The sequence below is a fragment of the Phragmites australis genome, chromosome 3 (genome assembly GCF_958298935.1).
Source record: "Phragmites australis chromosome 3, lpPhrAust1.1, whole genome shotgun sequence".
Lineage (NCBI taxonomy): Eukaryota > Viridiplantae > Streptophyta > Magnoliopsida > Poales > Poaceae > Phragmites > Phragmites australis.
Window position 1 is genome coordinate 12,624,171 of NC_084923.1, and position 26,428 is coordinate 12,650,598.

Sequence of the window (26,428 nt, forward strand, 5' to 3'; positions counted from 1 at the left end):
GACAAAAAGGGCACAAAAGTACTTCATAAGACTAAGGAAACATATTCTATGATTGTTCGGATGACATGCACGGTCTAAACACATAAACCCTAAAATGAGATCTAGACCTAGTATTCACTAGGGTTTCATGGCAAAAATCAAAACAGCGATCACCCAGGACTAGGAAACGACGGGAAAAATGGTAGGGGAATGTTTACCTCAGTGTAGAGAAACTTTGTATTAGATCAGAATCCTCTAGGAAAGCTTCGATCCACTAATTGGACTCTCGAAGGGTGAATGAACTCGCAGAGGAAGAAACAACGAGGAAACCCCTCCGACGGGAACGAAAGGGGGAAGAAGCTCTAGGAAGTCCTCCGAGAAGCTCGTGGGAGTCCCCATCTCCAATCTCCGACTGTCAACACATCGATTTGGAGCTCTCTCTCTCTCTCTAGGTTTGTTGGAGTGAGAGTGAGAGAGTGAATGAGAGGGAGAGAGAGAGGCAAATGAGAGAGAGAGAAGGAGTGAGAGAGGCAATCAACCACTTAAGGGAGCTTCTGTGAGCGGACGGTCAGACCACGGTTGCGCCCGGTCAGACCGCGAGAAGTGTTTTTGCTGAATTTTGTTCTAATTTCTCCCACTTTTCTTTCTTCTTTCTTTTCTTCTTTTCTCCAAGGTATTTAGGGTCTTCCTATCTCTTACTATACCATTTTCACTACCTGAAATATCCAAAATAATAACTAATCGTATAAAACATACCACCATGATGATTATGCATGCTTAGACTCATAATTAACATTTTTGATGTGACATCTATCTTCTCCCTAAAATAGTTTTGGAGCATATTGCTGCAGCAAGGAGGAATTTTTTGGCAGGGTGGTGGTACTAAGAAAAAGTATCACCTTGTTTCCTGGGAGAAAATTTGTGAACCAAAAAAAAAGGTGGATTGGGTAATAAATATTTATCTAAATTGAACTATGCTTTGTTGTGTAAATGGTGATGGAGGCTTGAAAATTCTAATGGTCTTTGGCAGGACATTGTTAGAAAGAAGTATCTCAGTAACACAACTATTCCTTTAGTCAAGCATAAATTTGATGATTCACCCTATTGGGCTCATCTTCTAAAGATTAAACCTTTATATTTCCTTGGCCAAAAATGTATTGTTGGTAATGGTGCTAATACCAGATTTTGGAGGATGTTTGAATCCAAGACAAACCTTTATCTTCCTTGTTCCCAACCTAATATAGCAATTGCTTAAACAAAAATGTTTCAGTTTATGAAGTTGTGATGAATCAATGGAATGTTCCTTTTAGGAGATGGCTTAATGGTGCCCTTCATGATCAAATTTCAGATGTCTAGAGATGAGGATTCAGTAATTTGGGTTTTGAATTCTAGTGGTATTTTCACTGTTGAATCTTTGTACAGTTGGTTGATGAGAGATACTCCCAACCAGCCCTACAAACATATGTGGAAGGCTAAAATACCTGAAAAGATTAAAATCTTTCTCTAGCTTCTTGAACAAAATGCTATTCTTACTCAAGATAATGTGATTAAGAGAAATTGGAATGGAGATGGTACTTGTTACTTTTGTACCCAACTCGAGAGCTACAGACAACTTTTCTTTCTCTGCCCTATTGCCAAGGCAGTTTGGGGGTTAGTGTCTCAATGGTTAGGTGCTCATACTATTTCTAGTTCCATTTCTCAGTATTATACTTTCATTAACTCTTTGGTGAAATTTGATTAAAAACTTTGCTACTATGGGTTTTTCTACCATTTGTTGGGCTATCTCGAAGGCTAGGAATAGTGCCTGCTTTGAGAAAAAGCTTCTCCATCATTCTAGTGATATTATTTTTTCGGTGCTTGTTCCTCACTTACTATTTGGGTAGAGCTTCTCAAAGACATGAACAAGGAGGAGTTGATTCACGGAGCACATGATTTGCTCCATTCTGTGTCCCAGCTTCTAGCTCGTCATCAGCCACCCCAAACTCCACCTGGTGGTCACCTACTACTGCTGCAAAATGATGAGCTAGCCAATGATTAGGAGATTGAAGAAGTGGATGAGTGATGGGGTATTGCTTCTGTTGTTGTGGTGTTCTGGTTACTTTTGAGATATGCTTCAATCTGGAATGGTTAGATATTTCTTCTAGTGCTGTAGTTATCTGGATGTTATTAGTTGAAGTTCCGGACTATTAGTGTTTGACCGTCGTTAGCCTGCTTATCTTCCCTCGCGCACTAATTTTGGTGTCTTGCCTCTTATCTGAATGTTCTTTAAAGTTCATATTTACTTTCTATAGTTGTAAAAACTCTAATCGGTGGATGATTCCATTATTTCAGTAATTAAAATGGGGTTCCCCACTTTCAAAAAAGGACCTAGAGGCACAACATTCTAGGCTTCCAGCAAAAGGCCCATGAAGTCCTTCGATTAGCTCTCAACCAGACTTTTCTTGCTTGGGCCTCACGATTTTGCATACATCACGAGGAAATTAAATTTGATGCTTAATTTGTGAGAATCTCTCGTTAGGTTTACCTGAAATGTGGACCCGAAACATGATAGTTCTGAATGTTTGCGTACAATGGCATGTAGCCATGCACTAAATTTTCATTCTTCTTCTTCTTCTTTTAAGTCTAATTCGGATTATTTGCACCCACTACAAGAAATTCTCTTATCTGCGACGGAAGTGCTCGTGATGAAACCTAAAAATGTCACAAAATATGTATTATTTGATGATGATTTGACAAATTTCATCATTAGAAACGGGTGGGTGGTATCATCACGTAAGTCTCTGACAAAGAAAATTATTTGTCACAAAATAGTGAACAGTTAGTGATGATATGCTACATTCGTCACAGAACATGATATGATTTGTGACGTTATAGAACACTAGCAACATAAAATTTTGTGTGACAATCCTACTACAAATCCATGATGAATGTGGTTTGGTAACAAATTGGTTATTTGATATTTTCAGAGTTCATTTGATTTTCTTTGAATTACCAAAACAGAAGTTATTTTAATTTCTAAAATAAAGACAGAACAAGGCCTGTTATTGTAGGCTGAAAGACCATCATTCAGCAGCTAATTGTAGATCAAGACACTTAAATTTCTCGAATATAAAACTTCATAAAAACAAACTTTGCATAACCTTGGTCATGTGCCTAATTGATTGCTTATGTAGTTTTATTGGATTTTGTTTGGAAATTTAAACTTGGACTTGAGTTCATAGTTTAATCTAAAAATAATTTTACAAAAGGCAGTTCCCCTACATTTTCTTTTTGCCTAGCTGCTTGTGTAGGGAAAATTTGTTATTTTTACAGCATAGTCATTCCAATGTATTTAGACCCACATAAATCAATTAAATAGGCAAAGCATCTAGATATCACAAACATGCTAGAAACACAATTCTTTTGCAATCAAATTAGACCAAAGTCAAAATACCTTTTTTTTTAGCGGAAGGGGAGGGATTTCATTTATGTGTGTGAGGAACAGTGATGTCCTAAGAGGAGGGGGTGAATTAGGACACTTAAAAACCTAAATCAAAATGACTCCAAAAACTTCACAAGAAAAATCTATCTTAATTTTTATCTAAATGTGCTCTAGATTTATCTAGTGTGTCTACTTTACTATTCAAATGAAATTGCAACCTATCTAGGAAGGTAAATTGCAACCTAACACACCCATCACATAACCATATACAAACTTCGCACAGCTCCCACTGGAGATGAGGCCACATATGCCGACATCTTGTTCGGATATAGGACCACACCAATGTCTATATCGTCACTAAGTCATGGTAGTTCTTTACATCAACTTACTATACATGTGGAGCCTGGTAAAAATCCCAACCGAATAAACAATTTCGGTCAAATTTTTGATTTGGCGTCAGGCCATCCAAATTCTCCCGCTTCCCACATCAGTGTAGCCAGATCCAAAACCAAAAGCACACAGGCACAGCTCATCCCCAAAACCCTATCCAGTTTCCCTGCCTCCCAGCTCCCACCTCCTAGCCACCACTCGTGTGGTCGTATCACTGGCTCACAACCTCCTCCACTGCGCCCTACTCTGCCTCCGGCCTCCGCGCACCTGGCGCCCTGCCGCCTCTGAGGTCTGACCGTCGGTTCGTGGGATTGATTCAGATGTGGTCTAGCCTAGCTTGAGGTCCTGCTTGCCGGTGGGAAAAGGTGTGGCTTTTTTGGGGAGGTTTGGTGCGAGATCTGGCGAGCGATGAGATGTAGCACGATCAGCGCAAGAAGGTGGGCTTGGATTGAGAGATCTCAGTTCATTTCGAGCATTTCATTGCGATTCGCACCGTGTTTGAGCTTGGGTTGAGCTCCTCCTTTGGCTGCTTTGTTGCGTTGATTTGGGTCTCTGTCCACTAAACTGAACCCCATGCCGATGGGAAAAGGTGTGGCTTCCCAAGTTCCTACCCATCCATGCGTTCTCGCTTTACCCTCTTCCTTCCACTCCCTCTTCCTATTCTCCTTTTTTTTTGTTTGAAGATGAGTTGGATCTCTGCAAATTTACTTGCACTAGAGTACCCGTGTATGCAATACATATAAATCCAATCCAGTCTAAAGAAGGAAACTTTGTTTGGTGTTGTAGTGCAATCATATCAAAATTGGCTCCACTGGGGGATTTCTATATCAAAATTGGCTCCATTGGGGGAGCAGGAGCTGATTGCATACAAGGAGATGGAACTACAAAGAATCAGCTACTATTTGGATCAATTCCTACTAATGTGTGCACAAGAAAAGGTTTGCTACTCTGCTTCATCCATTCATTTATGATACACCTCATCTTCAACTCTGGAATTGGAGAGAAACAAATTTGTGTTTTAAGCGCAACCTCTTAGAGTGCAATGCAAATAATCATTTGCCACATGAATATACTAATACAAGATTATACTGCCAGATGTCATCCGATTAATCCATCCATCATGATTATATTGCAGTTTCTTACTCCGTTCCTTATTGTTTTGGTAGAACTTATTAGAAAATTTTATTCTTATTTTGTCATGTAGATAGAAGAGACTAATGTGAAAAGTTTTTACCAACCTTCACAGTTCTGAACAAACACTATGTTGATGTCCAGTTTGATGTAGTTTAGTTCATCAGTTAATGTTCTATTCTCTTTTAAGCACAAATAATTTCAAAGATTAAGCTTGTGTTGTGTTATAAGTTATTAAAACTAGATAGGTGGGCATATGATGCGTAAAATTATTTTACATTGTCATACTACTCAGCTTACCTAATATGGGGATCTACGTGTATTTTTTTCATATCTGTATTTGTAGCCAATGTTAACTGTTATTACAAAATGTTTCATCAAATATACATCTTTCATATCTGAAAGTATAGAAGACGGATGCCTATTAGTTAGCCTAGAAATAGATATCCAAACTATCTTATACAATCCAAAATCAAACATTTTTCTTAGGGGTGAATGTTAAAGATAGTGTGATATTTACATTTTTCTCAGCAGGAAGAGATTGAGAGCTTAAAAAAGCAAGTTGAAGCAGTAAGGAGTAAAACAATGAAACTGAAGAACATATGTCGATTCTGCTTGAGAAGCAAAAGAGAACTGATGACCTTCTATGCCCCATGAGCCAATCACCAAGCATCGGTTTAGGTTCATCTTCTTCAAATATCCAAATAGCACTTATCTGAATGAGTACCATTTAAAGTTTGTGATGACTGAGTGATCTTGTAAAGTTGGGTGTCCTATCTTTTAAACTATGTTTCTAGTTTTTTTTTTAGACGATTAATGTTGTGGAACACTGGAACCTTATATGATGAACTTATATTATGAGATGCTTGTGATGTTTTGGGTGTTCCATGATACTTTTCTACCTATATGATGCAAATCACTGTGATGTGTGATGTTATGATTCAATGACAAAAATTTTATCAAAAAAGTCAATTCATGAAGCAGTGACGCTATGTAGTTTATTTGTGATGAAACTTACGATCACAAAAATATCGCACCTTTAATGACCATAAATTTTTGTCACGAAATACCATATTAAAAAAGTTTTTCGAGATGAAACGAATCCTTTTCATGACGAAACAAGACTTGTTTATGATGCATCACATTTGTCATAAAAAGTAGTTTGCACTGTTCTTTTTTTATGAAAATAAAGGAACCAATAACGAATTTTATTGACATTTTAAGACACAAATAATCATCACAAAATGTATCATTATATAGCAATACAATAATCGTTATAAAATGTACATCATTTAGTGACGATTTCTTACACATCGTAACCAAATATATTCTATGATACAGATTTTAGATGAACTACGTGACGTAGAAAATTTGTCACTATTATAGTTTTATAACGAAATTTTAATATACCGTGATGAATACTGATCATCCTATAAATTCAAATTTCTTGTAGTGACCGATAGTTCTTTTACGTAGCGCGTGCGGATGCTGGATGGATTAGCTAATCCGTATTCCTAAACGAGATTAGATCAGATCACCACCTACTCGGACTTGGCTTAACTGCGAGGCGTACGTCTCACCATAAGGCAAGCCGAGCGCACGGTAACTCGTTAACCGAGCACAGGCGATCGGCTTGCGTGCGTGCATGGCGCCGCGCGCGCTCCCGATGCTCGCATGCTTCGGCCCTGCTGCTGACGTTCCGCTTCCGGCCCAGGACGAGCCGCATGGAACCGAGAAGCGGCGGCGGACCGACGAACTGAAGCGAAAGATCGTGGCGGCGGTGAGGCGGCCGCGGAGGGCGGAGCCGTGCGACGTCGAGGAGCAGAGACCGAAGCGAACGATCGCGGAGCAGGAGATCAAGCGGCGCGATCAGGCGGCCCAGCTACCTCGCGGAGGGACGGCAGCGCCCGCGGTGGCGCACCGGAGGCCGTCTCCGTGGACGTCGACAGCAGCAGGAGGAAAGGCCTCAGGGTCCGCTTCGCCGTCCCGACGGAGGAGAGCGCGGCGACGGTGGAGCCGCGGTTCCCAACAGGAGTGCTGGGCGAACCGCCGGAGAGCTTCTCGCGCTCGGGTCCGGATATGACCGTCGCGTTCTTGATGTCCGCCGCCGCCGCCGCCAAGAAGAGTGGAGGAGCGGAATGCGCCACCCAGACTGACCATGACCTCGTCGCTAGCTGGACGGATAGGAAGGAGGCCTGCTCGCGCCGCCTGAGCTGCGTCAGGGACTACTGTCTCTTCCAGTCCGAGAGCGAGGAGGAGGGGGAGGACAGAACGCCGGAGAATACGCTAACCCTCCCGGCAGAGCCCGATCATGCAGAGCAGCAGAGGAGGTACAGCAAGTGAAGATCGGGCTGCCGTTCGACAGTCCGGAGCCGGAGGCCGAGTTCGTGAAGGCGATCTTTTCGAGGTACCTGCTCAAGGACGACTTCATAAACCGCCTTGCTTACGAAAGGAGTCGCGACAAGTTCATGCGGGAGCCTAACGGCCACCGGAGAAGGCCCCGCGGTTGTCCAGGAACGGAAGCTTTCGCGATAGTGAAGTCAGATGGCCATGGAGGAGGAAGAGGACGCCGAGGATGCATGACAAACGGGGCGCCAATGCGTCCAAGTGTACTGTCCGCTCCGATCCGTCTCAGCGAGGTCTCTTGCTCGGGGCAGAAGGAAGCTCGTGTTCTTAGCTTAGTTCTTCAATCCTAGCAAGCTGGCTAGGGTTTTTGTTTCTTTTTTTTTTGGCTCATCTCAATTCTTAATCTTAGCTCAGTGATGGAATTTTGTAAATGCAACGAACATTGTTCTTCGCGAACAGAGGATATCGATCAAACACAAAATAGAGAAGTCGGAGAATTGACTTCGCTTGGTTTCTGTATGAGATGATTCTTCTTACGTAGACGTGCACATGCATAGTAGCAATTGCTAAAAATTTGTGCAATGCTTTCTTTCGAATCAATTCAATTCTCGCATTTGGATCTACATCATGGTTTGCGTGCTGTCACTTATTTTTAAGATAATGGAATAAAACATATCTTAGCCTCTGCACCATAGAATGTATATGACCTACACTTATTACAAGTTTTAGCCATTGGCTAGACAAAATAGATCTAACAAATAGCAGATCGTTCGTCCTAAAACAAAGGTCGAGATTCATCAATCACAAATCCTATTACTAACCTCCAAAGATGATCTAGCAAGCTTTTTTTTTTTAAGAACAGCAAGAGCATTGCCGATTTTATCATAGAAGAAGAGAATTGACTCAGTTTATAAGGAAAACTGGATCCAAAAATCTCACAATCACAGAACGACAAAATAATCATAACTTCACATATGGCTCTCACACCAAAAGCACAAACCCGACAATAGACCAAACCAACTCAACTCAACTAGCATGCTAACCAACCAAACAACACCCTCACAACTCGATCGCCGGAGCCCTACTCCCACGCCGCACCAATCTAGCACAGAAGTCAGCAGCATATCGCTTCGGAGGAGCACACATTGGACCAAATCTTTGTCAAGAAGCACCAAACTGAAAGAAGAGCCACCGAGGAGAGAGGACGTAGGGGAGAAGCCTATAGAAGAAAGCGACGACAAATGACACCGAACAAACACCATGATACCCACAACACACGACGCAACCAACAAACAGTCGCGCCCAACCTAACTCAACTTGCACACCAAACCAACATCTTGAGCAACAAGCCGGTGAAGCCCTGCTACCACACAAACAACTGCTTGGTTGACGAAGCCCTACTCCCACGTCGAACCAAAACCCCAAACAGTCAACGGGTGTGTCGCTTCGGAGGAGTGCGCATCAGGCAGCAACTGATACTGGGGACGCCGCATGATTAGGAAACACCACCACGCCGCACGGAGGCATAGGTGCCAGCCTACAAAAGAACCAGGTGTCGCCCAACAGTGCAAGAGGGTTTCCGGAGATGATGCCTTCAGGAAGAAAGCGACGTCAACGCCACCGTCGCTTGGAGCACGATGACGTCGGGGAACGGGAGGCCCGCGAGCGCGACGAGGAGCGATGGCAGTGCAACCCGGAGCACCACGGCCGCAACAGGAACGACAAAACCGCCCCACAATGACCACCAGCAACGGAACGCCCTGAAGCAGCCAAAAACGCGGAAATTATACTGGCGCTGGGAGGTCAGCCGCACCGAACCCCAGCGTGAGACCGACCGACACGGCGAGGAGGGGGAGAGGAATGAGGAGTCTGTGGCCAACGAGCAACCTCCAACCACCACGGCACCCGCATAGAATCGCGCGGCACCAGCCAAGCCCACCACAGATCCATAGCCGAGCGACGCCTACAGCCCCCTAGATGATGGAGGAAGAAGACCATCAGCAAGAAGAATATCTCCGTGCCAGCAGAGCAAGCATGGCAGACAGCAATGATGCCATTGGCGAGGCCGTGCACGCGGCGGCCCACTCCCTCCCTGGCTAGAGAGAGGACCTCCGGAGGCCGCACCCCCTACAGATTGACCGGGACCACCAACCAAGCACAACCCCCATGTCATGTAGAGAATGAGCACGCCTCAGACGAGCGCCCCAACCACACCCACACGTGCGGCGAAGCACCGAGGCAGCAGATCTAACACCGGGCACCAGATCCCGTGGATCCCATCGGGGAGAAGCGGATTTGGCGGAAGGAGGCCGGCCCACCATGCGCACAACACTAGGCCAACGCCATGCTGTCACATGGCCACCGCCACATGAACCACCACGTGCGAAGCACCCAAACGGGAAGAGGGAAGAGGGAAAAGGAAAGAAGGGAGAGAAGGGAGAGGGAGGAGCCATGATGCCTCAACTTTGGTGCCGTCACTGGCCATCGCCGCCGCCGACGTACCTCACCGACGGTAGGGGCCAGGACTAGCCAAGATGAGGAGGAGAGCTGGGCGATGGGAGAATCACCCCCCGAATGGCCGGAGCTGGGCGACGCGGGAGTCAGTTCAAAAAACAACCCCACATCATCCTATCTAGCAAGCTTTTTTATAGCTAAGGTTTAATGGATTAAGGCTTAGGTGCACCTAGCACCCAACCGGACCCAACCCGACCCTAGAATTAGGTGGGCAGCAGCGGGGCAATGGAGGTAGCGGTAGGGCAGGCTGGTGGAGGCACCGCCAGCTGCAACCTTGGCAAGATCTAGGAGCTACGAAGTTAGGCGCCTTGAGTTCAGGAGCCGTCAAAAACCCCAAGACGATGCTTTAGGATGGAAGAGATGATTGTGAGTGAGGCAATGGAGGGAACGATGTCAGCACGATGAGCACTTTGGAAAATGGCGGTGCCACAAGGCAAGCCGGCGGAGTCACATGCTGTTTGGATTTAGGGATACGAGGGAGGGATAGGGATTGTTGAGATAGGAGGCTAGGAGAAGGGAAATGCAGTTGTGACCGTATATGCATGTGCACCCATTCCGAGTTTGTTTACTGGTAAGTTTTTAAAATTTTCAAAAATCCTTAGAAGTAGAATATGACATAGCATGGTCACTTGCAAAATTTTCGGAAAAAATTGGACCATTTGTGAGCTGTCTAAAAAGAGGAAAAGTTCCCCTGTAAAAAGCTACGTGAAATTCTCTTTTTCGCACATCTCACAAACGATTGCATTTTTAGCCAAGTTTTTGCAGGTGAGCATGTACATCTAGGTATTTTTATGGAGAATTTGAAAAAATCATAAGTATACGAACTCGAGATGGGTGCGCACGCGACTTGGGTGAGAATTTTGACTTCCGCTAGGATAAGGCGATAGGGCTTTGATCCAATGGCAGACTAATTTAGTTCGTACAACAGTCAGCTGATAAATAGAATGCAAAAGATTTTTCAGATCAGACAGGATAACGAACCGCACAAACTAACAATTAGGATGAACTAACAATGTACATTGGTTCATATATCAAGAGTATGCTAAGTGCCCACTAAACTTTCCACGAAGGCGACAGGTAGAAAATTGAACGCCGGCTTTCCGAGCAGCTTGTCATCGGCTTCCTCCCTCCCTGCGCGCGGTCCAGACGAATGGATTCATGAAGAAAATTACTCGTCTCCTCCCTCTGGCTGCCCAGCAACCTTGATCCACACCGCACCTCTTGCTAGTTTCTACCGATACAAAATCTCAGTGCAACAGAACCCTTTTTTTTCTCAGATATCCTGGTATCACTATGAGGTGACAGTTCTTTCAAGCCACTTGCCTCGTCCACCCACAACGAACATTGAGCAATACCATAGATCACACGAGACACCCATTGCTAGTCTGCTGTTCTAAACCACATTTTGCATGGTTAAAGAGTGTGTATTATCCATACCGTGCTACCACTCGAGCACGTACTGAAGATGAGCATGGAGAGCATATGATCACTTGTTTTAATCATCACCTTTGGCCAGTACTAACAAAATAGACATCCAGTTCATCAGAGAGTTGGACCACACAATCACTCGGTCCTCCTAGTCCTCCTGCCTGGTGGGTGCTGATACCTGGGCATTCCATTACCAGACATACCCTCAGAACAAATGAACACGCCATTGGGGTAGCATACAGAGGAACAACCATAGAGCAGCTCTTCACCTCCTCATTACCTCCAAAACAGGATAACTCTAAGAAGGTATGTTGGATGGACTCGCCAACAATCATGCGGATCCACAATCTATGATGACTAGATATGTTCCACAAAGATATGCGAAATCTGACACCCACGGGTAATCCACAAACATACGATAATGGATTTTCAGAATCATTATCAGATACTTGCAATACCGCACATATTCTTTTAAGCATTCCAAAATCTGTCGTTGGTTTTAGACGGAAGAGTTCAAGCGAAGTGCAGATGTTGTCGATGAGAGCATCCCCAATAGAGTTGCCATCAAAGGCTTTCTTAATTTCTCTGCTGAAGTCAGACAGCTCACAGGATCCATCAGCACACAGGCCTTCTAAGCGATTAACTACCCAAAGCAGCTTATCCAGCAGTAGTTTTGAACATATTCCTGCCTTCGACAATCTAAATAGATTAACTAACAAAGCAAGCTCCAAGACTTGAACCTCCAGTTCTCTATTTAATCCAGCATAACAACATTCCATCCTTCTTACAGATATATCTAACTTATCCAGTAAAATATCAGGTGATGTTAAGCCAAAAGCGTAAGAATTATCCAATTGAATCAACTGCCACAATTCAACAATGAACTGTATTGCATCAAGATACTCGCATAGAAAGCTCAATAATGCACCACTTGATCCGGAAGAATTTTCAGCCAATATTTTTAGCTCTTCTCTGCGTGTTCTACAACCAAGAAAAACCAAACTCGCATGAAATATTCACAAAATAGACTAATATGTATTGGTTGTGTGCTAAAGAAAGGGAAGGAGTGACTGATACCTAAGAACAGTTCGAACTTCAACAATATTGCACGACATTCTCATAGTCCAGGCTCCTTCAACTGTTTCCAGTATGGATTTGATGGATTGCATTATCAGAACTTCATCCAAACACTTAGCAGCCTTTGCAGTATTTTCCATATGGGCACAATTTTCCACAGTTTCAACACTGCAGCCTTCAGATTCTCCAGACTCCGCATACATTGATCTGTTTTCCCAAAACGGCATTCCACCTTTATGACACAAGTAGGATAAGAGTGAATCCTGATTAATCACTTCTAATGCACATGAGACCTTCCCCACTAGGGAAATTGCATGTGAGAAGATAATCGAAGGTATATCCAACTTCTTGTGCTTATCATCAGAAAAAGGTGCCGAGATAGACACTATTAACAATGCTTTGATCCTAGGTTTGTCCAAGATAAGCTCTCCGTCAGATACCATACTGATCTATGACATACAGATATAGTAACATTAGGAAATAAACCTGTTAGAAGAATGCTAAATAAATGATGTATATATCTACTCTTGTAGGCCATAACACAAGAACATAAACCTGGAGCTCGTACTTCAAACTCCTACATCAATAACCAAAGTAAAGAAGAACACTGAGGAAATACCAAACCTAGATATCGGTGCATCTTACTATACAGTGATGACTGAATGATATAACAAATTCATGAATTCATGAGTTAATTATTCCATCTAGCCAAAAGTGTCATAACTAGAATCGTGCAGTCAAACAATTTTAAATTTTAAGATTTACAAATGAACTAAAATATATATTAATGGCCAAAATTGTATTTTGGAGACGATGTTAATGTCCAAGTCCGACTGTAAGAGAACTCCGTCCAGCTGAAGAGCAAAAGCATAATGTATAACTGGTAACATAATTCTCAGATGCCATGAAAATGTAAATGCAAATGGAAGCAGAGCATGGAGAATACCTCTTTGGCCAAATGTTTAGCTATATTCGCTGAAAAGCTCCCATGATTCTTGCCAATGGAAAACAAAACACCATATATATCTTGTTCCTGCATGCAAGAATAAAGTTACATCATGGAAAATAAGCATGAACTCTTCCCTCGAATGAAGTCATATACTCACAAACATTTAGAATAACGGAGTGGATATTCTATATGCTGCCCAATGCTGAAAATTTAAGAGGCAAAAAGAAGTGTGGTAATTGTTCAGAAAAAGTATCAGACTAACATACCTCTGGATTTTTCTCCAAACTTGCAATAAGACCATCAATTGCAGACTTGAACATTTGAAGTTTGGGCAGGTTAACTAACCCTAGGATCTTGCGTGCTGCTTCTCGAATCGAGGCATTGGCATCAACCAACAAGCCAAGAAACTGCAAAGGCAACTATATACATAAGGTTGCCACATTGTAGCATTTAGCAAGACCAACATCAAATATTCCTGCAGATTAATACCGCATTTGATTATATGGAGGATCTTTTTAAAGATCTGAAAACCTAATTAAAAACCATTCAGACATCAAAGGAGGACTTTGAACCAAAATCAGACTCGAACCTGTTTGATCTTGGTGTTATGAGTGTTCTTCTTTACCTCAAAAGCTAGACTCTAAAATTGCTCCGTGACAGTGAATGCACAAGAAAAAATATAGCCCTACCACTTTACAAACTACAAAGTTGAACCGTTTCCCCCCCAAATTAGACATTCATGAATGTTTCATGCAGATTCTGGCCAAGTTCATTATCTTTGCATGTCGAACTGCAGATACATTGTTCCACATTTTTCTCTCAGAAACCACAAATTAAACTAGCTTTTGGCCAGATCACTGTAAGCTAAGATTCCTCTCGACAACATTTCAGCCAGTACCCATCCTAGAGGACACATAGATTGGCTTCAGAAACTCTGGTTACCACATATTTCCCTACAATTATGACAAAAAGAACACGGTTTTCAGAATAACAAGGGTGCGTGATCAGTCGAGGATGTCAAAAAAGCATGTGCATTTTGTTAGTGCATCCATAGATTTGTGAAAGGAAAACTGCTGGTTACTGAAAATATTCTAAGCAGCCTGATGTACAATATGTGAACAATATATTTAGCAATGCAAAGCCTGCAATCTTAATATCAATTCTCCAATTTAACCAACAACTAGTGATATTGTAAGAAGGCATCGCTTATAAATATAGTAAGAAGTAACAGCTATTTATGAATTAAAAGTTGCCATAGGACTAAAATGTAACATGCGATAGCTAAGGCACAGAAAACCAATTAATGTATCTAGATTACACTTGGCAAACTGTATTGGTTAATACCATATGCATGTGCTGTTCCTGTACACTCAAATATCCATATGTTGCCATATAAAGTAGTGCCTGCAAAGTCTCCAATCTAACTGCTTCTGTATGATCGTTCATCATGTCCATCAACAAGTCCACAGACTTCTGTGCATATTGAGTTGAGAACTTTGCAAGTGCTCCCAGTGATTTACAAGCAGCTGCTCGCACCTGCAGTGAGAAAATAAAATAAAAGAAAAGAAAACTATGGCACTGTTAAGGGAAAACATGGTACAAGAGAAATGACAGAACCTGGTATAACTCATCTTCAATCCCATGCACGAAAATGCCAGCAGCACAGGGAATTTTTAATTTAGGAGGTAGTTTTATCCCTTTGACAATAGAACCGCTGCAAGCGTCAGTTTTTATGACCTTCTTAGACAGTGACTGAAGCAAAACACCCTCAGAAACTCTGTGCATTTTACCAAGAGCACTAAATGCTTCAACTCTCACTTTTGGACACATGTCCCTAGCCATGGAGCTAAGCTGCATAGAGCAGAAAGGAAATACAAAGGGAATGATAAGAATTAAAGTGAAACAAAACTTGCTATTTACAAATGAAAAATGGTGCAGGAATGTTTCAGTCCATCCCTTTGTACTTTTGGTTGTAAACTACAAATATGTACTTCGCTAATACACCTTAATTCGGGATCAACACTCTCTTCTTACACTGCCACAAGGATTTCTGGTGATGATAATATAATGGTAAGCAGTGGGAACTATAAGTCTTATAAGTATATACAAAAGCATCATATAGACCATGTCAATGTATTTATTAGCGAATATTGATTTTACTGCCATTCAATCCTACAGTAATGTAATACCAACTCCACAGCACGAAGTGTATGAACCATACCTGCAGGAAAATCAGGTCCATTTGGTCACCATCGCCATCAACATCCACTCTCACAGCAAACTTCTGCGCACACAAACCTACCTATCCACCGCAGACAGGAGCTTTCCTCAACACCTCAAATTTAACCCCCAAAACCATACAAGCACAACAAAATGACAACGCCTCACCAATCGCACGGCGGCCAGCCTGACGCCGTCATCCTCTCCCATCATCGACTCCACCGCACAGCCATAGCAGCACTCGACAATCCCTCCGCCAGCACAGCCGCCGATGGCGTCCGCCTTCTCGAGGACCGCGGCGAGGCCGCGAAGCGCCTCGGCCCGCGCCAGCGGGTACAGCCCTCCGGCCATCGAGACGAGCGCCGAGACCTCCGCCTCGGGGCCCGGGGCCGAGACGCCGGGCGACTGCAGCTCCGCTGCAACCCTAGGCCGCTTGGGGAAGGACGGGCCGGGATCGGACGCGGCAGGGCGCTCGTTCATGAGGCCAGGGTGGTTGAGAGTGAAGGGGGAGGAGGTGGTTCCGGCGGTTGTGTGGGCGGAGGAGAGGAGGTGCGGCTCGGGCTCGCCCATAGGGTTGGGAGGCGGTGGTGGAGCGGGCGGTGACCGGCGGGAGAGGAGCGTGCAGCTGCGTGCGGCGTGCGGGGTGGGGTTTTTGGTGGGGACGGGTCAGGGCCTTAGGGGAGACGGGTTAATTAATTTTTTACACTCTAACGGATAACATATGCCTAAAAGCTACCTACTGGAAATTATGTGCTAAAATATCATCTATATAAAAAAAAAAACACTCTTGTTTTGCCATTTTAACCATTTTTCCACCGCCATTTGACAATTTCTTTTATCTTGCCGGTGTAGAATCTCACAGGAAATATCCACTCTACTCTCGGGCTCGTTTGCTCCGTCTCAGGAGGTTTGGTGCCATGTGGCTCCTAAGCGGCCGACGATGCTGCGGAGGATGGTGTGCAACCTAGCCCAAAACTCCTTCGGCAGTGGTGATATCGTAGTTGTTCATCGGGCTCATCCCAAAGCGCACGTCGGACAGTGAGTCATCGTGAAGCACGACGTCCCTGCTAGACCCCAGGGTGCTCTTGCTCTGGCCGTCGTGCTTGCCAAGGATCTGGGAAGTGGAGCCGGTGGGGGCAGCCTTGTGGACGCCCTCACCAACGACGGCAAGAACTGCCTGCTCAGCCCATCCCAACTTGGTTCGACCTCGCTGACAACATTTGTGGCGATGAATCGGCCAACCGAGGGCATCAACAAAATCAGTGCGATATGAAAAACTCATTTGGGTGGGTCTCGGTCCGTGGGCCTAGCCGGAGATTGACTGGCAGCGTGTGCCATGGCGCGACGGAGCTCAGCCCCCCTAGAGGGTCGCTTCGGTGACGGGTCAAGGCCGAGGTAGCGTGCGCAGAAGCATGTCGGAGACAAGAGGAAGCTCACCATGGCGTGGAATCGGAAGAAGAAGCTAGGACACAGCGACGCATCGGTGAAGTGGCAAAGAGGCTTGCCGACGTCTGGGAAGAAGACGGGTGCAGAGCTCATTTCGATCGAAGGATGATGGGATTTGCATGGGAATCCATCGAAGAAGGCCCTAGCAACCTTCCTCGCGCTTCTCTTGGCTTGGCCCTAGCGGATCAGTGCTCGGTGGCGCAAGATTTGGCGGGGTGGAGATCGGTGGCACGACCGAGAGAAGATGGCGGCTCAAGCACCCTACGACACACGGCACAATAGCTGCCGCCGGCCGCCCCCACAACTCGCCCAACGTATGGCCGGACCGCTCCAAGCAGCGACGGCGCCCTCCCGGTCGAGCCGCTTTATGCGTCAGCTGGCGCACATGAACAAGATGCCCTCCCCCCTGCCTGGTTTGACCGCGCAGAGCGAGCGACCAAGAGGGCAGAGTGGACATTTCACATTTATTTCCACATCGGCAGGGTAAAAAAATAACACGTGGTAGGGAAAAAGATTTTAAAGTGACAAAGTAGTAAGTTTTGGTGAGACTCGGATGATATTTTAGCAAAACATCTTAAATAGTTGATTTTCGGAAATGTACCATCCCTTAGAGTGGTAAAAAATTAATTAAAGCAGGAGAGATACGGGAGATAGAGAGATGGAGCTGGGCTAGACGCTGGACGGTTGGGCATTGGTCGGTTCATGGCACGCAGCAAGACATGCTCGTTCTTCTTCTTTTTTGTTTATCTTTTTTGGGTTTTTTCCGACATAGATGATCTCAAGTTGTCAAGTAGATCGAGGGCTTGTTTAGTTCTTGACTCCAACGAGCAAAATCAAAATTTGGTCATGTTAAAATTAGGGTCACATTAAAATCAGAGCAAATAGAGTAATGTTTGGTTTGAGGCTGAGTTAAATTTTTGGCTAGCTAAAATTAGAGCGGTTGTTTTTTATGTCAAAATCTTGTCTAACTTTGCTATAGAAAAAATTTAGCCAGAGAGAAACCAAATTTTATAGACATGATCAAATTTTGGCCAACCGAAATTTTCAAGGTGTGACAAAATTTTATCTAATGATCCAAACAGAAACCAAATTTCATAGATATAATCAAATTTTAACTTGGTATCTTGTAGTCAATAACAAAATAGCCCCTGAATTCACAAGACAACTCTGCCGGCTCACGTTCTTCTTCCTTTTGAACAAGTTTCACTAGTATTCGAGGGAAAAAAAACAAGTTTCACTGAAAACAGTCCAAGTCCTTGAAAATGAAAAGGAAAAATTTCTCAGTCACAAAATCAAAAGGAAATTTCAAGTGTTCTAACTTCCAAGTGGCGCTAACTTGGCCAATGCCTTTGCCTAAAAAAATATAGAAAAATGTTACTACTGGCCATTCAGTAGCCAGAGAGATAAGTGTAGTGTGGCCAGATAATAAAAGTGCATGAAAACCTGCCTGGTTGCTTGTCACAAGAAAAGGGAAACATAACTCTAAAAAAAATGAAACATAGATAGGATGAAGTGACCTCATAAATTTGGGAAAATTATTGGTCTGACAACCAAGAAGAACCAGAATCGGTACTTTTGCGGTTGCAAACTTTGTTAAACTCCAATCTTGAATTTATACATGCCCCTCAAATATTTCCCCACATTGTATGTTAAAAAAAAAAACTTCCCCACGTTTACTTCACACGCATAAACTTCAGACAGTGGAAGAGTGGAACACGAAACATAATTACTTCGTTAGAAAAATAGTAGGGGTGCCTTCTCTGTGTTTCTTTAGGTCGTGAGAATTGGTCGGTTTAGGTAAGAATTTTTGTGGACTAGTTGGATAGTGTTGGTCAGTCCGTTCGTCTTTTTCTAAAAGAAGAAGAAAAGGCGTTGGTTAGACTGTTATTGCAACTGGTTGCTGAAATGCAGCCGAATAGTGGTAAAGAGAACATGCTCATGTATTTGATTCCATCCCCTTTTCTTTTCATCCACACGTACTTCATTTTACTTGCATACTGAAAGCCTGAAATTCCACGTGGCAGCAGTAAAAGAAGAACATAAAGCGACCAGATTGGCCAGTATCTGACCGAGCAGAGTATACTGCTCGTAAGATCTAGAGCGTTGAAATACCGATAGCCGATCGGATAGGTAGATGGCGATTTGTTCACCACCCCCCAGCTGCACGCTTGCGTGCGTACGTGAAGAGCTGGAAGCCCGGAGGAGATTACAAAACATGCCGCGTCGCCTTCGCCGCTGCAGCAAGAGAACCAGACTCGCAAGCCTCGGAGCCCGCGATTGCGAACAATAGCGGCTGCCCGTGGGCATTGTTTGCGATTTCTGGCCACGCTACACGGATAAACAAGTCATCGGCGTGCACCTAACAGTATTATTAAAAGCAACAAACTTTGCAAATTGCTGGATTCCGTACGCCCCGGATATAATCAAGGTATCACATAACGTTGTACGCTGGCACTAAACTATATAATTCAGCAATGGTAAGCCAGGAACTTAGCATAGCACACGGTGCCAAAAAAAAATGGCCCAAGCATCGTGTGCTGCAAACGTGCTCCCAGCTCCAGAAACGAAGCACCAAAACTGGGAAAACACCAATGAATCGAACATTCCGATGATGTCCATGCTTCTCCAAGAGCGAGTGATTTTCATTTATTTTTACATATTTTCTAATCATTAGGCATCTGAAATTGCGCTCTCGATTTCAAACGACCATGTGAACACCGGTGAGTTTAAGTGAGGGGTTAGGATTCGGAGTTCACCGGTGACTCTAGAGGTTAGAGGGAGGCTGAGGTGGCGACTGGACTGGTGTTAGGCTGCGGTGAGACGACGGTGGCATTGCCGAAGCCACGGACGGTGGATGGAGTTGGTGGTGGAAGAGCTTAAAAATGAATTGGTTAGTGATGGAGGGGCAGTGGCGACGAATTCGATGGCGAGAGAGCCGTCGGAGACGGTCGGAGGTGGGCAGTGCGAGGGAGCACTAAGGGAGTTAATGCGACAGATAGTGGAAGGGGATGAAGTTGTCGGGAGGAGTAAGAAAGAAGGATAACTATCAGATCTTTATCGGATAGTTAAGGTGTGTCGTAAGAAGGAAAATAAAAAAAATGACATCTAATAAAATAGCATCACTCTTATTTTTTCCTCCCGGCTATTTCCTGACTCTGGCCACCCCAGCCCCAACCTTCCGTGCATTTTCTTTGCATACTTTTCGCTACTTCGCAGCTGATTAGCTCGCCCGGTGCTGTTAGCTGCCCATTTGGTGAGCTTTGGCTGAGCTACACTTAACCACTTGGAGCGCCATTTCTTGCGCGCGCGCACAAGCTGCCTAGAGTGAGGGAGCTTCACCCACCGCACCCACCTCCTTGACCCTACCCCCCTCCTAAACCCAAGCTAACCCCCCGTTTCCTTCCCTGGCCGTGGCCGCGGCAACTTAACCAATTCCAGCTTGCAGCAAGAAACCGCGCGCGGGGCAGCCAATCTCCGCTCACCAAACCTGCGTCGCTTTTGACTCCTCGTGCGGGGAGCTATAAGAATCGTCACCAGTGTGATGCCCAGAGTGCAAATCGACGCCAAGAGCCCCCTCCATCTCTCTGTCTCGCAGCGGCAGGCAGCGAGGAGGCCTGCGCGCGAGCTACGTGCGTAGCGGCGGGCGGGGGAGGTGCCAAGGGAGAGGGGAGCTAGTGGCGATGTCGAGGTTCGTTGACAAGCTGCCGTTCTTTGACCGGAGGTCGTCGGCGATGGAGGAGGCCGAGGACATCCCGCGCAACGGCCTCCTGCACATGCACCACCACCACCAGCAGCCGCACCACAGCGGCGTGCTGATGCAGCCGCAGCCGTCGTCGCCGACGGCCGCGACGAAGCAGGCGTCGTTCACGCTCGCGCAGCTGCTGAAGCGGGTCAACGACGCGCGCAGCGACGCCTCGTCGCCCACGTCGTCGCCGACGCACTCGCACTACACCATCGAGCTGGGCGGCTCCGTGCCGGGGTCCACCGCCAGCGAGCTGAGCGAGCACATGCACGCCGGCGGTGGGGATGGCTCGCTTCTGCCGTTCGTGCTCAGGTTCACGGACCTGACGTACAGCGTCAAGCAGCGGAAGAAGGGGTCGGGCCTGCCGGCGCTGCCGTTCCCGCGCGGGGAGGCGCTGGAGCCCGAGGTGCCCCGGATGAAGACGCTGCTCGACAACATCTCCGGTGAGGCCCGGGAGGGAGAGATCATGGCGGTGCTCGGTGCGAGTGGCTCCGGCAAGAGCACGCTCATCGACGCGCTCGCCAACCGCATCAAGAAGGACAGCCTCCACGGCTCCGTCACGCTCAACGGCGAGTCGCTCGACAGCAACCTGCTCAAGGTCATCTCCGCGTACGTCATGCAGGACGACCTCCTGTACCCGATGCTCACCGTCGAGGAGACGCTTATGTTCGCCGCCGAGTTCCGCCTCCCGCGCTCCCTGCCCACCAAGGAGAAGAAGAAGCGCGTGCAGGCGCTCATCGACCAGCTCGGCCTGCGCAACGCGTCCAACACCATCATCGGCGACGAGGGGCACCGCGGCGTATCAGGCGGGGAGCGCCGGCGCGTGTCCATCGGCGTGGACATTATCCACGACCCCATCGTGCTGTTCCTTGACGAGCCCACCTCCGGGCTCGACTCCACCAGCGCCTTCATGGTGGTGAAGGTGCTGCAGCACATCGCGCAGAGCGGCAGCGTGGTGGTCATGTCCATCCACCAGCCGAGCTACCGAATCCTCAGCCTCCTCGACCGTCTCTTGTTCCTCTCCCGCGGCCAGACGGTGTACTACGGCCCGCCGAGCGCGCTACCGTCCTTCTTCTTCGACTTCGGCAAGCCCATCCCGGACAACGAGAACCCGACGGAGTTCGCGCTCGACCTCATCAAGGAGCTGGAGACCATGCCGGATGGTGCCAAGGACCTCGTGGAGCACAACAAGTCGTGGCAGAAGCGCATGGCCCCCAAGATGAAGCACCCCGACGGGCACGGGGAGAAGCCGTCGCTGTCCCTGAAGGAGGCCATCAGCGTCAGCATCTCGCGCGGGAAGCTCGTGTCCGGCGCAACCGACGCCAGCACCGTGGCGCTGCCCTCCGGGGAGTCAGCGCCGGGGGCCGCGGTGTCCAAGTTCGCCAACCCGTTCTGGATCGAGATGGGCGTCCTGACCCGCCGCGCGTTCATCAACACGAAGCGCACGCCGGAGATCTTCGTCATCCGTCTCGCCGCCGTGCTGATCACGGGGTTCATCCTGGCGACCATCTTCTGGCGCCTGGACGACTCCCCCAAGGGCGTGCAGGAGCGTCTGGGCTTCTTCGCCATCGCCATGTCCACCATGTTCTACACCTGCTCCGACGCGCTCCCGGTCTTCCTCAACGAGCGCTACATCTTCCTCCGCGAGACGGCCTACAACGCGTACCGCCGCTCCTCGTACGTGCTCTCCCACACCATCGTCGGCTTCCCGTCGCTGATCGTCCTCTCCTTCGCGTTCGCGCTCACCACCTTCTTCGCCGTGGGCCTGGCCGGCGGCGTCGAGGGTTTCTTCTTCTTCGTGGCCATCGTGCTGGCCTCCTTCTGGGCCGGGTCCGGGTTCGCGACGTTCCTCTCCGGCGTGGTGACGAACGTGATGCTGGGGTACCCCGTGGTGGTGTCGACGCTGGCCTACTTCCTCCTCTTCAGCGGCTTCTTCATCACCCGGGACCGGATCCCGCGCTACTGGATCTGGTTCCACTACCTGTCGCTGGTGAAGTACCCGTATGAGGCGGTGATGCAGAACGAGTTCAGCGACCCGACGAGGTGCTTCGTGCGGGGCGTGCAGATGTTCGACAACACGCCGCTGGCCGCTCTGCCGCCGGCGCTCAAGGTGCGGGTGCTAAGCGCCATGAGCACGTCGCTGGGCGTGGACATCGGCACCAACACGTGCATCACCACGGGGCCCGACTTCCTAGCGCAGCAGGCCGTCACCGACCTCACCAAGTGGGACTGCCTCTGGATCACCGTCGCATGGGGGTTCCTCTTCCGCATCCTCTTCTACATCGCGCTACTGCTAGGGAGCAGGAACAAGAGGAGGTGAGCCATACAGCGATCCATCGGCATATCTTCTACTACTTCGTTGACGCAGCAATCGATGTGCGTTGGGCCATTGGTCCTAGATTTCTTCTTGAAACTTTTTCGGTCTTTCATTAGCTGCATGTAATTAAGATGGGACGGGGGTTTTGTTTATTTGGTCTAAATTTGCATGCAAGTTGTAAGTTTTTCATGGCAAGTTGAAAATTGTGATGCGACGATGTATATGTTCATTTCTTTTTGTCTTCACTTAAGGCGTTTGGAAGTTGAGGATCTGATTCTGTTTGGGGGTGATCATGAACCTTGTCTAGGGCTCTAGGCACGCATAGTAGTAGAAAAGCTTGACCGAAATTCAAGGCGTGATCTTATCACAGAGAAGAAATTTCCTTTCAACGGGCATTGGGCCATATTGAGAGCTATAACTAGAGTGGCCGTCCATAGCTAACGTTTGAAATTCTCTGGTTCGCCCGAAACACTGCAATTCCACGTGAAAAATACTATACCTTTCAGGCCCATGGGCGGCCCTATCAGCCTAAAGATACTCAAATAAATCATATCTACTGGTTCGGCTTAAGGTACCACACTGTAGGTACGATCTAAGTACGGTATGGTCCGAGTTAAGATGGACCGGGCTGACACGGCACGAGGTCACATGTAGTACCTGGACCGAGCGCGCGGCACGACACGGTCCGGTTGAGTCGGGCCGGCACTGGCACGATCCAGCTCAGGTCGACACGGGCACAGCACGGTTAGGCACGATCCGGCCAGCACGTGTGGATCCAGCTATTTTCTATATATTTTTTTAAGTTTGTAGCTTTTTTTTATCTATTTTCTATATTTTTATCTATTTTTTATCTATTTTTAAATTTATAGCTATTTTTTATTTTATCATGCCGATTGTGCCGACGAGTCGCCCGTACTTGTCGTGCCCGCTAGGCCGACCGTATCGCTGGACTACAATCGTGCTCGAACCAACCTAGCACGACACAGTGGTCGACAGGCCGTGTCGTGGACTGAGGGGAGGCACGTGGACCGACACGGCACGACTTGTTATAGTAACCGGACCGTTCGAACCGTGCTGTAGCTGAGCCGTACCGAGCCGACCCGAGTGGACCATTTGACCATCTCTATATCAGTCCTTCAATTAAGGTGACATAGCTAGTTCCTAAGATTTCCTTAAAAAAAAAGCTAGTTTCTAAGATAATGCGTACACAGGAGAAAGAATAGAAGAAATAACTCTTCTACACTGCTTGGATCCATCCAAAACACCATAAAAAAATCCATATGAAATGTAGAAATGAATATATCGGAAGTGTCTCTCCTCTCTACAAAGCTATAATTCGAATCTAATAAGAGATCCGCAGGAAAGTTCTAGATTCCTGATAGTCCTAGACACGCTGCTACTCTTGCTCATGGAGGATTTGGGGATGGAATCACGGGATGCAACTTTCTTTGAAGACATTTTTCCGATGATGGTACGTGCAGTGTTTCAAGTTTAGTATCTACCTCTGTTGTACCTAGAATTGGTAATTCATCAGAGATGATTCCCTTGAGTTAAGGAGCAAGAGAGCTCAAACTGAAAAATCGTTCCGAGATGATTTTATCATTTACTTAGTGGGAGATATGCCAAGTTCTCTTTCAGAAACTTATGCATCATATAATGTTGCATACTAGAAGGAAGATGTAGAAAGTGAGATGGATTTCATCCTCCCTAACAGTACATGGGAATTCACAGGCTTGCCCCGTGATTGGAAAGCTTTAGGTGCAAGTGGATTTTCAAAAAGAAACTCAAACCTAATGGAACTATAGACAAGTTCAAAGTCATATTAGTTGCAAAGGGGTACACAGAGAAACAAGAAGAAGATTATTCTGATACATACTCTCTTATAGCTTGCATGCCAACAATTCGTGCTCTGGTAGCACTAGCTGCTGCATATGGTTATGAAGTTCATTAGATGGACGTTAAAATTACGTTTCTCAATGGAGAGTTAGAAGAAGAAATTAACATGCAATAACCGGATGGGTTTGTCATTCTCGGACAAGAAGATAAAGTGTGTAAACTTGTTAAATCCTTGTATGGACTAAATAGCTCCCAGTGCAGTTGCACGAAAAATTTGACACAACTTTAGTGTTTGCTGGTTTTTCTGTAAATGATGCCGACAAATGCATTTATTCTAGATTCAAAGGTAATGTTGGAGTGATTTTTTGTTTTTATGTTGACGATATTTTAATCTTGGGTTCTAATACTGATGTCATATCTGAAATAAAAAGGATTTTATCAACCAAATTTAACATGAAAGATTTAGATCTAGCCAATGTTATTATGAATATTAAACTCTTGAAAAAAGACAATGGGATAGAGCTTAGTCAGACGCACTATGTAGAGAAGTTGCTTCATCATTTTGGTCATTTCAATAGTAAACCTACAAATACTCCTTTTGATCCCTATCTTAAATTACAAAAGAGTCAATGTCAAGGTTATGGTCATGTCAAGTTCTCTCAAATAATAGGCTCTTTGATGTATCTTGCAAATACTACATGTTCTGACATTTTATATGTAGTTAGTAGACTCAATAGGTACTCGAGTAGAACATACACGAATCATTGGCTCGCCTTGGATCATGTACTGAAATATTTGAAAGAGACAAGGAATCAAGGTTTGTTCTATACTGGTTTTCCTGCTATCCTAGAGGGATATTGTGATGCAAACTGGATCATTGATTCAGATGAGATGAAATCAACTAGTGGTTTTGTGTTTATCCTTGGTGGAGATGCTATCTCCTGGAAGTTTGCAAAGCAAACCATAATAACTTGCTCCACCATGGAAGCAGAGCTAGTAGCTTTGGAGACTGCTTAATGTGAAACTAAATAGCTAAGACAACTATTGATGCATTTACCAATAGTAGAGAAACCAGTTCCCGTAGTGCTCTTATATTGTGATAATTAGGTTGTAATAGCTAAAGCCACAAGCAAGAAAGAAAACATGAATTCATCAAGACATGTGAAGAGAAGATAGAAATTAGTTAGAGACTTGAGAAATGCTGGTGTAGTCACATTTGACTATATCAAGACGGATAAAAACTTGGCCGGTCTTTTTACAAAAGGATTAGCTCGAAAAACTATACATGTGATGACGATGAGCGGTTGAGTATTCTACAGATAGAGATAAAGCCGACAAGGGAGGGAGAGAGGCTGTCGAAAGAGTGAGATAACCATGAAGGAGTCGATAAATAGAATGCATACGCATACAATATTGTAATTGAGTACATTATGACCACATTTAACAAAAAGATGTCATATCTTACGAAGCAAAATAGGCATAAAGGTACTGACAATTGACACATTGATCTTACAAGTCACGTCATCTTACATAGCAAAATAATAATAATTACAACCAAAACTAGGATTATAACATCTTTACACGTGACATCACACTTCTTATTTTCGAAGCTTGGATGATTCAATTGTTGTA

The 26,428-nt window shown here is 45.7% G+C and overlaps 2 protein-coding genes across 3 annotated transcripts; one reads left to right on the forward strand and one right to left on the reverse strand.

Annotated features, from left to right (window-relative positions):
• Positions 1-10,754: 10,754 nt before the first annotated feature.
• LOC133912211 (protein SIEL-like) lies at positions 10,755-16,130 on the reverse strand. Of its 2 annotated transcripts, none has more exons than XM_062354822.1 (8): positions 15,624-16,130; positions 15,457-15,537; positions 14,853-15,086; positions 14,580-14,771; positions 13,502-13,642; positions 13,233-13,319; positions 12,287-12,735; positions 10,755-12,190 (listed from the first exon to the last, which is right to left on the reverse strand). In XM_062354822.1, exons 1-8 carry the CDS (start codon positions 16,023-16,025, stop codon positions 11,284-11,286), a joined length of 2,493 nt encoding a protein of 830 aa, XP_062210806.1. In that variant the 5' UTR covers positions 16,026-16,130; the 3' UTR covers positions 10,755-11,283. The 2 variants fall into 2 exon arrangements, with proteins under 2 accessions (XP_062210806.1, XP_062210807.1); XM_062354823.1 differs by having other exon boundaries at positions 15,457-15,533; positions 15,624-15,745.
• A 4,207-nt stretch (positions 16,131-20,337) lies between these two features.
• LOC133912212 (ABC transporter G family member 5-like) lies at positions 20,338-23,205 on the forward strand. The gene has a single exon (XM_062354824.1). It carries the CDS (start codon positions 20,582-20,584, stop codon positions 22,961-22,963), a length of 2,382 nt encoding a protein of 793 aa, XP_062210808.1. The 5' UTR covers positions 20,338-20,581; the 3' UTR covers positions 22,964-23,205.
• The last annotated feature ends 3,223 nt before the right edge of the window (positions 23,206-26,428 follow it).